Source organism: Oncorhynchus mykiss, chromosome 22 (assembly GCF_057628025.1).
Source record: "Oncorhynchus mykiss isolate SJ-2025 chromosome 22, ASM5762802v1, whole genome shotgun sequence".
NCBI classification, from domain to species: domain Eukaryota; kingdom Metazoa; phylum Chordata; class Actinopteri; order Salmoniformes; family Salmonidae; genus Oncorhynchus; species Oncorhynchus mykiss.
The window spans coordinates 2,741,425-2,755,330 of NC_143043.1; the positions used below are offsets into that span (position 1 = coordinate 2,741,425).

A 13,906-nucleotide genomic window follows, 5' to 3' on the forward strand; every position below is an offset into this window, starting at 1 on the left:
TGTTCTACAATGTAGAAAATAGTTTTTAAAAAATAAAGAAAAATCATTGAATGAGTCGGTGTGTCCAAACGTACTGGTACTGACTGGTACTGTACGTAGACATGGACTCACTGGCCACTTTTTAATAATGGAACCCTATTCACTTTAATAATGTTTACGTTCTGCTTTACTCATCTCATGTATATAGTGTTTCCTATTCTACTGTATTTTTGTTAATGCCACTCCGACATTGCTCGTCCTAATATTTATATTTCTTCCATTCTTTTACTTTTAGATTTGTGTGTTGTTGTGAATTGTTAGATATTACTGCACTGTTGGAGCTAGGAACACAAGCATTTCACTACACCTGCAATAACATGTGCTAAATATGTGTATGTGACCAATAAAATGTGATTTGCTTTTTGTGTTTGACTATTTATTAAGGCCACTTGGCGCTTATAAGGCTACTGATGTTTTCATCATTTGAAAACATGTCTTGACTGTGCGTCTTGGTGGTTGGGGTATTTTTTTATTTTGTCGAAAAGTGCTATTCTATTATTGAAAATACAAAATAAAATTGTATTCTGTTTCCAAAGGCCTTCATAAACACAACCAAATTATTTTTGCGATAGCATACATGAAATCAGAATGACTGCTCATTAATTTTAAGGGGGGTCCCTCAAGTCCCAGCGGTTCTAGTGTTAAGTAAAGTTTCTGAATTGTCAACTGAATGTAACAGCATCATATGGTCCCTGGTTAAACCCCCAGTCCTCTGTCCTATTACTGTTCTTCCCTCTTCCTCTCCAGCCAGCGCCAAGGCGGTGGTGGAAGAGTCCAGCAAGCTGGTGGAGTGGGTCGGCAACACCCGTAGCCTGCTCAAGAAGATCCTCTCGGAGGGCATGGACAACTGCCTGACCAATCTGGACAACGACCCTCAGGGCTACCTCTCCCAGCCCCTCACCCTGCTGGAGGCCGTGCTGCAGGAGTGCCACACCACCTTTACCTCCTGCTTCCACTCCTTCTACCCCAAGCCCGCTCTGCAGTGGGCCTGCCTCTGCGACTTGCTCAACTGCCTCGACCAGGTTGGTAAAAGAGAGAGGGAGCATTGTTGACCAAAATTGTGGGTTCAGCATTAAGGTTGTTTGTTCAGTTCCCACACAGACTGCATAGACTTACAGATGTGGTCAAATATATGGGCCACTTTACAATGTAGTACAACGGAGCATAATGTTTAGTTTTTTTTGTTTCATGGCTGTTTTTAACCTGTAGGCACCTGCAACTTACCACAGTTGAGACAAATTACACAGTAAATATGAATCATTTCCTCCAACCAAATTTAATTTAGAATAATTCAAGCTTTTTTTTTTAACTTGAAGTGAAAAATCTAAATTTAAGTTTTGATTTCAAACCCACGAACATTGGCGTTGCAAGTGCCATGCTGTATCAACTGAGCCACACAGGACTAAAGTCCCCCCTGCATGTAATATGTCATACTTTATTATCAATCCAAATCGATTACATCTCAAGGCTCAAAAATCTAAGAAACCCAGAACAAAAATATTGCAGAATTGCGTCAGATGCTCAATTAAGTGTTTTATGTTTAATAAAAAAATAAATAAAACATATTTTTATTGGATGCAATTTTAAATATCAGACATCAGTACATCCAATTGGCTCAAACAATGGTTCACTGCACCTCAGACTCAGTCTACAAGGTAAGTGGTGATGCTAGGAGATGTCCATGAGCTCTACATTTTGAAGGCGTGAAGTGCCGAATAGGTGATCTCGCCAACAATGTGACCTGGGAGGCAGTTCCATTTCTGAACAGTAGAGTGAAAGGAGCTTCTGGGGACAGATGTGAGAAACGCTACTAAAACGAGGAGCGGAAGGAGCTTCTGGGGGCAGACGTAAGAAACGATACCAAAACGAGGAGCAGAAGGAGCTTCTGGGGACAGACGTGAGAAACGATACTAAAACAAGGAGCGGAAGGAGCTTCTGGGGGCAGACGTGAGAAACAATACTAAAACGAGGAGCGGAAGGAGCTTCTGGGGGCAGACGTGAGAAACGATACTAAAACGAGGAGCGGAAGGAGCTTCTGGGGGCAGACGTGAGAAACGATACTAAAACGAGGAGCGGAAGGAGCTTCTGGGGGCAGACGTGAGAAACGATACTAAAACGAGGAGCGGAAGGAGCTTCTGGGGGCAGACGTGAGAAACGATACTAAAACGAGGAGCGGAAGGAGCTTCTGGGGGCAGACGTAAGAAACGATACCAAAACGAGGAGCAGAAGGAGCTTCTGGGGACAGACGTGAGAAACTATACTAAAACGAGGAGAGGAAGGAGCTTCTGGGGGCAGACGTAAGAAACGATACCAAAACGAGGAGCGGAAGGAGCTTCTGAGGACAGACGTGAGAAACGATACTAAAACGAGGAGTGGAAGCTCCATCCTCCTCTCATTGCAAGTTACAAGAAAGTCTATGGGCCAAATGTCCCCTCCCCTTATGAAATTCGAACACCTGTGAAAACGTGATCTGTCCAAATGATCAGTGATGAACAAACGGCACACCGGAACAAAGTTCCGTAGTTGTCGTGTCCCACAGTCTGTTGACAGACATTATGGTACCTGTCTGTCCACGAGAGATTAATACATGCATGAAGGTCAGACACTTTGGATAAAAGCGTCTGCTAAATGGCATATACTGTGGTCCTCAATACCGTACTTGCGTTCTAAATAGTAGGGATTTTGTGAATGCAATAAAATAACATTTTGTAGTTTCTTTTGTATGCTTTAAATGCGTGGACATCATACTCATTTTGGCTTTTCATCCGTAGAATTCGATGCACCCTACTGAGGAAGAGTTGTTTATCGAGACACAATTGTAGTTTTCAACAGCTGAGGTACGCACTGTACCAAAATGGGGATTCAACGCAATTGCGCATTAATGACGCATTCTCAGTAGGATGAGCCTAGTATAATGTTATTTGTTGCTTACTGCGTTCGGTTTTACTAAACACATGGTTCGCTTGAGGTGCAGAAAGTATTTTAATTTGTCACTCTGAAATTCAAGTACTGGAATACTGTGGAAAAGTGTCATTTTCTAAAATTGGTACTTGAAAAGTACAAGAATTATAATGGGATGAGAACAGATAATGATAAAATATGCTTATGAAAAATATTAGAAAAAAGTATTGGTCTTGCACATGAATTTCCTTGCAAGACTACCTAGTTTTTTCCCCCTCGTGTTTTGCGCTATGGTTGCCAGGCGAGCTTGCTCATTCCACCCACACTGCCACTCAGCCGGTAGGTACAGAACTGACTGATTAGGTGCCGCCAAACGTCACATCGAGAACTAAAATGCCGGGCAAATGTAGATTCAACGTTGCCTTTTGTGAGTATGAAACTTTTCAGTGATCTTTTATTTCAGCTCATTAAACATGGGACCAACACTTTACATGTTGCGTTTTAGATTTTTGTTCAGTGTAGTTTATCCAGTTGTTTTACCACTACATCACTGGACCCAACCAGCTACAGAGCAAAAAAACGTCAGACTGACATTGCGAGCATGGGTGAATCGGCCCTGGAGAGTCACATGAAGGAGGGAAGACACAGCGCTGCGTCTTGCACTGGGCACCAGTTCTACATTGTGGCTTTTTCTTTGTAACAACCTCCAGAGCTTTTTTGCCAATCGCCTCATTCACGGGCCACCCGCCCTTCTCTCAACCTCTGACACTAAAGCTGCCTGTCGGAAGCAAGACGTGTTTTCCTAGCTATTAAGTAGTAGATTTCCCCCAAAAAACAGTAATTAAGATGGAATTGTGTAGTAATGCAAATAGGAAATGTGTGTTCACCAGTAGGTATGTCCCAAAACTCTGCTCATCACTACTCAAATTACAACATCATCAGTACTGACTTACCACTCATGTATGTAGTAAATAAGTAGTGAAACTGTATTATTGAGTAGAACTTGTAAGTTAGTGATGAATAAAGTTTGATTTATTTTTTTGCGGTTGTGGAAATATACTGTCATCTGATGTCGACTAGAAACAATTGCAAATTGATGTACTTGAAAGTCCGTGAATGTGTCTTTCCACTGTCTGTACGAACCCTGTAAACAGTACATTCACACTAGTATGTAGTACTACTAGTACAGAGTATGCCCTTTAAGTAAGTAGTAGGCAAGTCAGATTTCAGACACGGCCAGTGTCTTGGTTGCTATCACAATGGCTCCTCTAAGCTTTTGTGTACCAAAATGAACTAAAAGAAAGACACAGCTAGTGATCATTTAGGTTAGAATGTATTCTGGCTCATGTATTCTGGCTCATGTTATCTGGCTCATGTATTCTGGCTCATGTATTCTGGCTCATGTATTCTGGCTCATGTTATCTGGTTCATGTTATCTGGCACATGTTATCTGGCACATGTTATCTGGCTCATGTTATCTGGCACATGTTATCTGGCACACGTTATCTGGCACATGTTATCTGGCTCATGTTACCTGCCACCTCACACACCCTGTTTTCCCCTCTCCCTTTCACCAGGACATCGCCGAGGCCAACTTCCGCACATCGAGCAGCCGACTGTTGGCAGCGGTGATGTCTGCGCTGTGCAACACATCAGTCAAGTTGTCATCCATCTTGCCCATTGCGTACGACGGCGAAGTGATGCTGCGCTCGCTGGTCAAACAGGTCAGCACGGAGAATGACTCGGCGCTCGCACACCGCTTCCCCCTGCTGGTGGAGCACATGGAGAAACTCAGCCATGTGAGTGAAAGCAAAATTTCAACACAATGTGTGACCAATGATGACCTGTATTCAAAAAGCATCTCCCAGTTGGAGTGTTGGTACAGGTTCAGTTTCCCAGGTCTATGTAATCTTCATTATTATCTAAAAAGCTCAACTTAGGTCAGCACTCCTGCTCTGAGACTTTTTGTGAATATCCCATATCTAGCGCAGGGGTTGGCAACCTATCTTGACCTGTTTTACTGTTGTAACACACTCCTATTAAAATGTGTTATCATTGAAATAGATGTAATTGTCATTTAAATACAATCAGACTATTGCTGACCTTTTCTTTAGCTTTCTTTCTCTCCTTTTCTCCTCTCGCCTTTCAGAGGGAGGAGAACCTGATGGGGATGGCCAGTTTCCGGGAGGTTCTTGAGAAGATGCTGGTGATCGTGGTGCTACCGGTGAGGAAAAGCCTGAGGAAGGAGGTAGAGGTCTTCTCCCCCCACCTGGTCTCCAACACCTGTGGCCTGCTGGCCAGCATCGTCTCTGAGCTCACCGCCTCTGCCCTGGGCTCCGAGGTAAAGAACATACACATGCGCATGTGCACTCCGCACACACACTGTCTCACACACATTCAATATGTGGTTTATGTGTAAAGAGAGAGCTCAAGGTTTGTGTTTGGGATTTAACTCATTACCAGGTTCTATCTATTCAGAGATTGAACAGAACAATACAGGACATTGATATTGTTTGCATTTTTACAAATTAAATCTAGTCCTATTCCTTTTGCTGGGTTGGCTGGATTCATAATTGAATCGGCCTTCCCCAATTTAGTCTAAATCAAGTTTAGACCTGACTCCAGTGCAAATATAGTGCTCTGTCGGGGTTGTCATTCAGCTTTGATATCCACCATTTACACTATTGTTTCATTGCAATTTTAATATTAATTTAATAAAATGTTCATCAAATGTTAATCTGCATTCAATATATAGTTTGAAAATTATAATAACAAAACAGAGAACCTAAAAAAAAACGTCAGAATGACTTCTCTTGTTTACAAGACACTGAGTCCCTTGGGGGAGTGACGTCTCTCTCTCTGTCCAACCACATTTCCGTCTGTTTCGCTGTACCCAGCGGCCAAAGGTTGCATTCTCAACACTCAGTCTCAATCACTCTGGCACCCTGTCATCATGACAACAGCCCCAGCTGCTTTTCAAAACCCATTGTTTATGTTGTCATGGAAACTGCTTTTGTTCCCTTTTGGGCCCTGGATATCCTTGTAACAACAACAGGCAGGCTTTCTGGCCAAATAGGTGTTGCATAAATAGCAAGGTGACTAATGCTAACCACACTACATAGATCAGGACATCCTCATAGTAATGTTTCTGGCTGACGTCATGGTCATGAGGTTGTATCATTCATTGTCTTGTACAATAACAATGAAAAGTCCCTCATGTTTATTCACCTCAGTGCTACCACCTGGTGGAATTATAAAGCTCATAAATAATACACATTTGGCACATAGTCTTAATGATGTAATTAACTTTTTGTTAACTGGTTTTCTGGTTGACAAGACATCATGTAACCAGATTAGAACCAATTAGTCTGTTAAAACCAGATAAAGACATATATTTTTCATGACAAGATCAAGGCGCAGTGAAAAATACAGATTACAACCAGATAAATACAAATTTTTCTCATTGCTAAAATGACTTTAATATACAACCAGTACATGACCACATAAAAACGATTTAAAAGACACCATAATGACTGGTCTCTTCGTCTGTCCCAGGTGGACGGTCTGAACTCGCTTCACTCTGTGAAGTCCACTCCCAATCGCTTCACCAAGACGAGCCAGGGCCGCAGCTGGAACACAGGCAACGGCTCTCCGGATGCCATCTGTCTGACAGTGGACAAGCCTGGCGTGGTGCTGGTGGGCTTTTGTGTCTACGGCGGTGGAGGCATCCATGAGTACGAGTTGGAGGTGCTGGCTGATGATGTAAGAGTTTTAGATCTACCTTTAATTCTGTGTTAATTTTGGCAGATATTTTACATTTAGTTTGTCTTTTGACTAATAACTTTTAGTCATTTCATCAGTCTTAGTTTTTGTTATTAGTTGACTCAAAGTCCACAACCTTTTAGTCAGTGATTTTAGTCAATGTATTTTTTCTTCTTATCTAGATTACCTCTTTAGATTGACCTCTAACTTCCGTCATGTGCACATTCAGATAACCTTGTCCAACTACAATCCCCTGCTATATCTTAGCTGGCAATATTTCTATTGTGACATATGACAACCATAGTACCCCATGAGTAATCATAGGCTACGAAGCTGGCTGCAGGTTAAACAATTTACAACTCCGATTTTCTCCCCGTCATAACCGTACAAGGTGGGTAAATAACAGTGATGTCCTTAAGACCCCGAGGGTGGTAACAGCACACCTGGCTACTCATGTGATCAGATCAACATTTACAGACCCCGAGGGTGGTAATAGCACACCTGGCTACTCATGTGATCAGATCAACATTTACAGACCCCGAGGGTGGTAATAGCACACCTGGCTACTCATGTGATCAGATCAACATTTACAGACGCCGAGGGTGGTAACAGCACATCTGGCTACTCATGTGATCAGATCAACATTTGCAGACCCCGAGGGTGGTAACAGCACACCTGGCTACTCATGTGATCAGATCAACATTTACTGACCCCGAGGGTGGTAACAGCAGACCTGGCTACTCATGTGATCAGATCAACATTTACAGACGCCGAGGGTGGTAACAGCACACCTGGCTACTCATGTGATCAGATCAACATTTGCCAATATGAAAGTAAGAGAGAGGAGACATTGAGTTTATTTGTTCTTGCTCACAGATGAAACGCAGAATTTATGTTACTAATAATTGCAAAACACTCATTTAAAATACATAAGACATAATATGTGACATAAATAGAATATTGAATAGTTGTAAACATTACATTAAATATTCAAATATGATTTAAAAGAATAACATTTTTGGGAGAACCATTTAAGAGCTAGAGTTATTATACAGTCTGATAGCAGTGGGTAGAGTGGCGTTTCACAGGCGGTTTGTATGGGCAGTTATACAGGACAGGTATACAGTCTGATAGCAGTGGGTAGAGTGGCGTTTCACAGGCGGTTTGTACGGGCAGTTATACAGGACAGGTATACAGAATGATAGCAGTGGGTAGAGTGGCATTTCACAGGCGGTTTGTATGGGCAGTTATACAGGACAGGTATACAGTCCGATAGCAGTGGGTAGAGTGGCATTTCACAGGCGGTTTGTACGGGCAGTTATACAGGACAGGTATACAGTCTGATAGCAGTGGGTAGAGTGGCATTTCACAGGCGGTTTGTACGGACAGTTATACAGGACAGGTATACAGTCTGATAGCAGTGGGTAGAGTGGCGTTTCACAGGCGGTTTGTACGGGCAGTTATACAGGACAGGTATACAGTCTGATAGCCATTGGTCAATCTATAAAAAAATGGGAAACTTCATCTATATGCCCATGATACTATTATGTATGCTATTGCCCCGACTGTTGATCTGGCTGTGTCAAAACTACAGTCAGATTTTATAGTTATGCAAGAATCTATTTCGTGCCCTTTGTTTTGTTACAAGGGACAGTTTTCATACTCATCACTGCATCCTGTATCAAAAGGTTGGCTAGACTTGACTCGTCAACTTACACACAGCTCTGACACACACACTTATCCCACTAGGCATGCCACCAGGGGTCTTTTCACAGTCCCCAAATCCAGAGCAAATTCAAGACAACGTACAGTATTATATAGAGCCCTTATTGCATGGAACTTCCTTCCATCTCATATTGATCAAATAAACAGCAAACCTGGTTTCAAAAAACAGATAAAGCAACACCTCACGGCACAATGCCTCTCCCCTATTTGACCTAGATAGTTTGTGGGTATGCATTGATACGTAGGCTACGTGTGCCTTTAAAATAAATAATACGTAGTTCTGTCCTTGAGCTTTTTTTGTCTATTGATGTTCTTAATTATGTCATTCTGTGTTATGTTTCATGTTTTGTGTGGACCCCAGGAAGAGTAGCTGCTGCTTTTGCAACATCGAATGGGGATCATAATAAAATACCAAATACCAATCCCTTGCTGATTTAAAACTTGTGCTTAATATGGGCGAAACGAGATACATGTTTTTAAACTCTCGTAAAAATGTATCAGAGGAACTACATGTTTACTCATTAGATGGTCCTCCACTCAAAAGTTTTCCCGCATATAAATACTTAGGCATTTTATATGGATTTGATGTTTTAAAAAACGTAGGTGAGCTGGTTAAGAAACTAAGATTTAAAGTTGGCTTTATCTACAGAAACATTGTCTTTCTCTAAGCAGTAGGAAGCAGATTATTCAGTCAACCTTTTTATCGGTTCTTGATTATGGTGTTATTATTTATCAAAGTGCAGCTGTGATAAGAGAATTATGTTCTCCATTTACATAACCCAATTTAATTATATTACTCTGTCTGCAAACCATAATTTGTAAGATCCTGGTCGAATGAAACAGACCCAGCTAGAATAGTCAAAAAATATCAGTTCTGTTATACTCAGACAATATTTTGACAGTTTTGGAAACGTTAGTGTTTTCTATCATAATCTGTAAATTATATGCATATTCTAGCATCTGGTCCTGAGAAATAGGCTGTTTAGTTTGGGAATGTTATTTTTCCAAACATAAAAATAATGCCCCCTAGCTTCAAGAGGTTAAAGTGTTGCTCTGTGCTACGCAGTGGAGCGGGGTGTGGGTCCACCCCCCTTCCTCCTCCCTTCCCTATGGGCTAGGTCAGTCTTCTGTGTGTGGCTCTGCGGCCCATCCCGTGCCCCCTGCCCTCGTGCCTTGAACCTCACGCACCCATCGCTATTTCAGTGGATACAGCTGGAGGAACTGCAAGGCAATCCCTTAAATTAATAATAATAATTTCTTTGTTGGAAAATAAGAACTTAAGGAATGATTTGTACCAAATACAATGCTCTTCGTTTTAGAGATGTTCAGGACCAGTTTATTACTGGCCACCATTCCAAAACAGAACTGCAACTCTTTCTTAAGAGTTTCTGTTCGTCATGGGTATTTCCTGCCTGAGTTTGCCCACTTTGCCAATGAAATAATCATTAAAATAATTGGCAACATCAAATAGTTTTGTGATGAATAAGCAGTCTGATTCGATGACAGATGAAGTTGAATTTGTCTTTCTGCCCATAATTTCATTTAAAGTACTCAAGTTTTTTTTTATATATCATTGATCTTAGTTTCATAGTAAAGTTTCTTATTTTTGTTGAGTTTAGTCACATAATTTCAGAATTTGTAGTAAGCCAGTCAGATGTGCAGCCAGACTTACTCCCTTTGCCCCATCTCTTTCCACTTTACAGGTCTTCAATTCCTCATCAATCCATGGAGCCTTAACAGTTCTAACAGTCAGTTTCTTAACAGGTGCATGTTTATCAATAATTGGAAGAAGCAATTTCAAGTGCAGCGTCTGGATGCTCCTCATTAATCACATCAGACAAACAAATATGATTAACATCAGTCACAGCAAAATATTTTGTAAGATCACTTATACACTATTGAAGGCCCAGCTGTTGGATCCTTGGCTTTCCTGGATATAGCCACTATATCGTGATCACTCCACATCCAATGGGTACAGATACAGCTTTTGAACAAAGTTCTATAGTCAGTATTAGTAAAAATGTGATCAATATATGTGGATGATCTTGTTCCTGTAGTGTTTGTAAATACTCTGGTTGGTTGATTAATAACCTGAACCAGATTACAGGCACTGGTTACAGTGAGAAGCTTCCTCTTGAGCGGACAGCTTGATGAAAGCCAGCCAATATTCAGGTCCCCAAGAAAGTAGACCTCTCTGTTTACATCACAAACACTATCAGGCATTTCACACACATTATTTCGATACTGACGGTTAGCACTTGGTGGCCTATAGCAACAGCCCAAAATAAAAAGCTTTTGATGTTCCAAGTGAACCTGCCACCACAACATTTCAATAACAGTTGACATAAGATCTTCTCTAAGCATTATAGAGATATGGCTCTGAATATATATATATATATATATATATATATATATATATATATATATATATATATATATATATATATATATATATATATATATATATATATATATATATATATACACACACATACATACATATACACAGCAACACCTCCCCCATAAGCAAGAGTGACTGGGGCACTTCACAAAATAGATGGCATCATGTGGAAGTAAAATTATGTGAATATATTGAAGCAACTTCTCAAGACATCAGTTAAAGCTTGGTCGCAAATGGGTCTTCCAAATGGACAATGACCCCAAGCATACTTTCAAAGTTGTGGAAAAAAGTCTTAAGGACAACAAAGTCAAGGTATTGGAGTGGTCATCACAAAGCCCTGACCTCAATCCTATAGAACATTTGTGGTCCAAACTGAAAAAGTATGTGCGAGCAAGGAGGCCTACAAACCTGTCTGTTACACCAGCTCTGTCTGGAGGAATGGGCCAAAATTCACCCAACTTATTGTGGGAAGCTTTCGAAGGCTACCTGAAATGTTTGACCAAAGTTAAACAATTTAAAGGCAATGCTGCTAAATTCTATTTGAGTGTATGTAAACTTCTGACCCACTGGGAATGTGATGAAAGAAATAAAAGCTGAAATAAATCATTCTTTCGACTATTATTCTGACATTTCACATTCTTAAAATAAAGTGGTGATCCTAACTGACCTATGACAGGCAATTTTTACTAGGTTTAAATGTCATGAATTGTGAAAAACTGAGTTTAAATGTATTTGGCTAAGGAGTATGTGAACTTCCAACTTCAACTGTTAGCAGTCCCAGCAACTGATGCTTTGTGGGATTCAACATAAGAAGCTAGGTAGCCACCAATAACTTTCCAAAATACTTTTAAACAACAAACTTTCCGAGCTCGTCCTCGTTCCGCGTACCATAGGAAGTGACGCTATTCCAGGAGACACAGTAGAATGGTCTGACTACAGAAGATATGTCGTTGTCATTCAGTTGTTTTATTTTCTATGTTTTTTTGTTTGATACAACGTGTTGGAAGATTTTAGGTCCCTCTGAACTAGCTCCTATAGTCACAGTTCGCTACAGTTCGCTACTATCGCTTTTCAACAGTCAAAGTAAAAAAAATTGCTGGAGGTATTTAAGCTTCCCTAGGAATTCTTAACTTTTTGTTTCTCACCACTTCTCTACTTTCTCTCTTTCCCCTCTACCCTTCTCCCCCTCCAGGCCCAGACGGAGCACCCTGGGGATTCGGTCCACACCCACAGGTGGACGTCTCTGGAGCTGGTCAAGGGAACCTACAGCACTGATGACTCTCCCAGCAACATTGCCGAGATACGCCTCGACAAGGCCGTGCCACTGAAGGTACACAGGACTAGAATTATGTGCCCTATTCAGTAGTGATGTGGGGGGAAAATCGATCGTTACAAAATGTAATTTTTGGGGGAATATTTCAAATTGATATTTGACTCCCAAGTATCGATTTGTAAATAAATTCAAATCTCTTTTTTTTTTATTTTTTAAATTTTTTTTTACTGTTAGCTAGTGCTTGTCGGCTTTACCTGCGCCAAAACTCCGGTATTTTACATCCTATAGCTTGATCTACATCTTTTTAAATTGTTAGCCAACATGTTTTCATCTCTTTTATTTCCCTGATCCAAACTTGTTTTCTCATGCTCTTGTCTCTATGAAGCAGAAATATAGTGAGCAATATGTTTAGATCTTCAAATCGTAATAAAATCGCAGTATCGAATCTCAAGGCATACAGAATCATCTGAAGTGCAATTACATATCAGATATGTCTGTATCATGATAATATCGCATCATGAGGTACCTGGCAATTCCCAGCCTGCTCTGCAGACATATCTATTCATCAATCTAACCATATATGTATGCATGCATCATCCTTCTTTAGTATTTTTTATACCACAGACTCTATGCAACTTATGATATGAAAACAATATATGTTGCACAATCCTGTTTACATTCTACAGGAGGGTGTGAAATATGCTGTCCGCCTGCGTAACTATGGCAGCCGAACGGCCAATGGGGATGGAGGGATGACCACGGTTCAGTGTTCCGATGGCTTGGCCTTTACCTTCCGAACCTGTAGCCTGAGCAGCAACGGGACAAACCAGACTAGAGGACAAATACCACAGATGCTGTACTACAGGTACGCACACAGACATGTGCACAGACAGACAGACAAAAAGACTCAAGTTGATATTCATGTCATGGTTTTAACATCGACAGAAAAGACAGAAATGCCGAAGGTGGTGTTGCCATTTTATATTTAGAACCACATTCCTATAAAGATTAGAGAATATGATGTTAAATACTGTTGAAGTAATATGGCTGCAGGTTCATCTGCCTCACCTAAACCCCATTATTGTGGGAAGCTGCTATAGACCACCAAGTGGAGTCAGTATCTGGATAACGTGTGAAATACTTGATAATGTATGTGATTTCAACAGAGGTATATTTTCTGGGTGTTTTAAGCTGTACTTAGTGCCTGCAACTTGGTTCAGGTTATCAGTCAACCTACCAGGGTGGTTACAAACAGCACAGGAATGAAATCATCAACATGTATTGATCACATCTTTACTAATGCTGCAGTAATTTTGTTTTAAAGGAGTATCCATATAGTACCATAACTAGGAAAACTAAAGTTCCAAAGGCTGGGCCTAATATAGTGTATAAGAGGTCATACAATACATTTTCTAGTGATTCCTATCTTGTTGATGTAAAGAATATTTGCTGGTCTGTTGTGTAATGAGGAGCAACCAGACGCTGCACTTGACACATTTATGAAGTTGCTTATCCCAGTTACTAATAAGCATGCACCCATTAAGAAAATGAATTGAAAAATGTTATGGTTGAGAGGGATGATAAGTCTGGCTGCACAACCGATTTGGAAAACATACTTCAAATTGTGAAATCATGTTAATAAACTGAATAAAAAGAAGAAACAAAGATAAATGACATAAAGAATGATAGTAAAACACTTGGGGGCACCTTAAATTCAATTATGGTCAAAAAGGCAAACTCGGCTCTATCATTCATTGAATCAGGTGGCTCATTCATCACAACACCCACTGATATTGCCAACTACT

The 13,906-nt window shown here is 40.6% G+C and overlaps 1 protein-coding gene across 20 annotated transcripts in view; it reads left to right on the plus strand.

The window, feature by feature from the left end:
- mycbp2 (MYC binding protein 2) overlaps positions 1-13,906 on the plus strand; it is a 316,135-nt gene that overhangs the window by 196,321 nt on the left and 105,908 nt on the right. For all 20 annotated transcript variants that reach the window (XM_090215106.1, XM_090215110.1, XM_090215108.1 and 17 more), the window contains exons 30-35: positions 787-1,061; positions 4,518-4,739; positions 5,090-5,281; positions 6,496-6,702; positions 12,021-12,158; positions 12,788-12,966. In XM_090215106.1, coding sequence (XP_090071232.1) covers positions 787-1,061; positions 4,518-4,739; positions 5,090-5,281; positions 6,496-6,702; positions 12,021-12,158; positions 12,788-12,966 — 1,213 coding nt within the window. The remainder of the gene's footprint in view (positions 1-786; positions 1,062-4,517; positions 4,740-5,089; positions 5,282-6,495; positions 6,703-12,020; positions 12,159-12,787; positions 12,967-13,906) is intronic.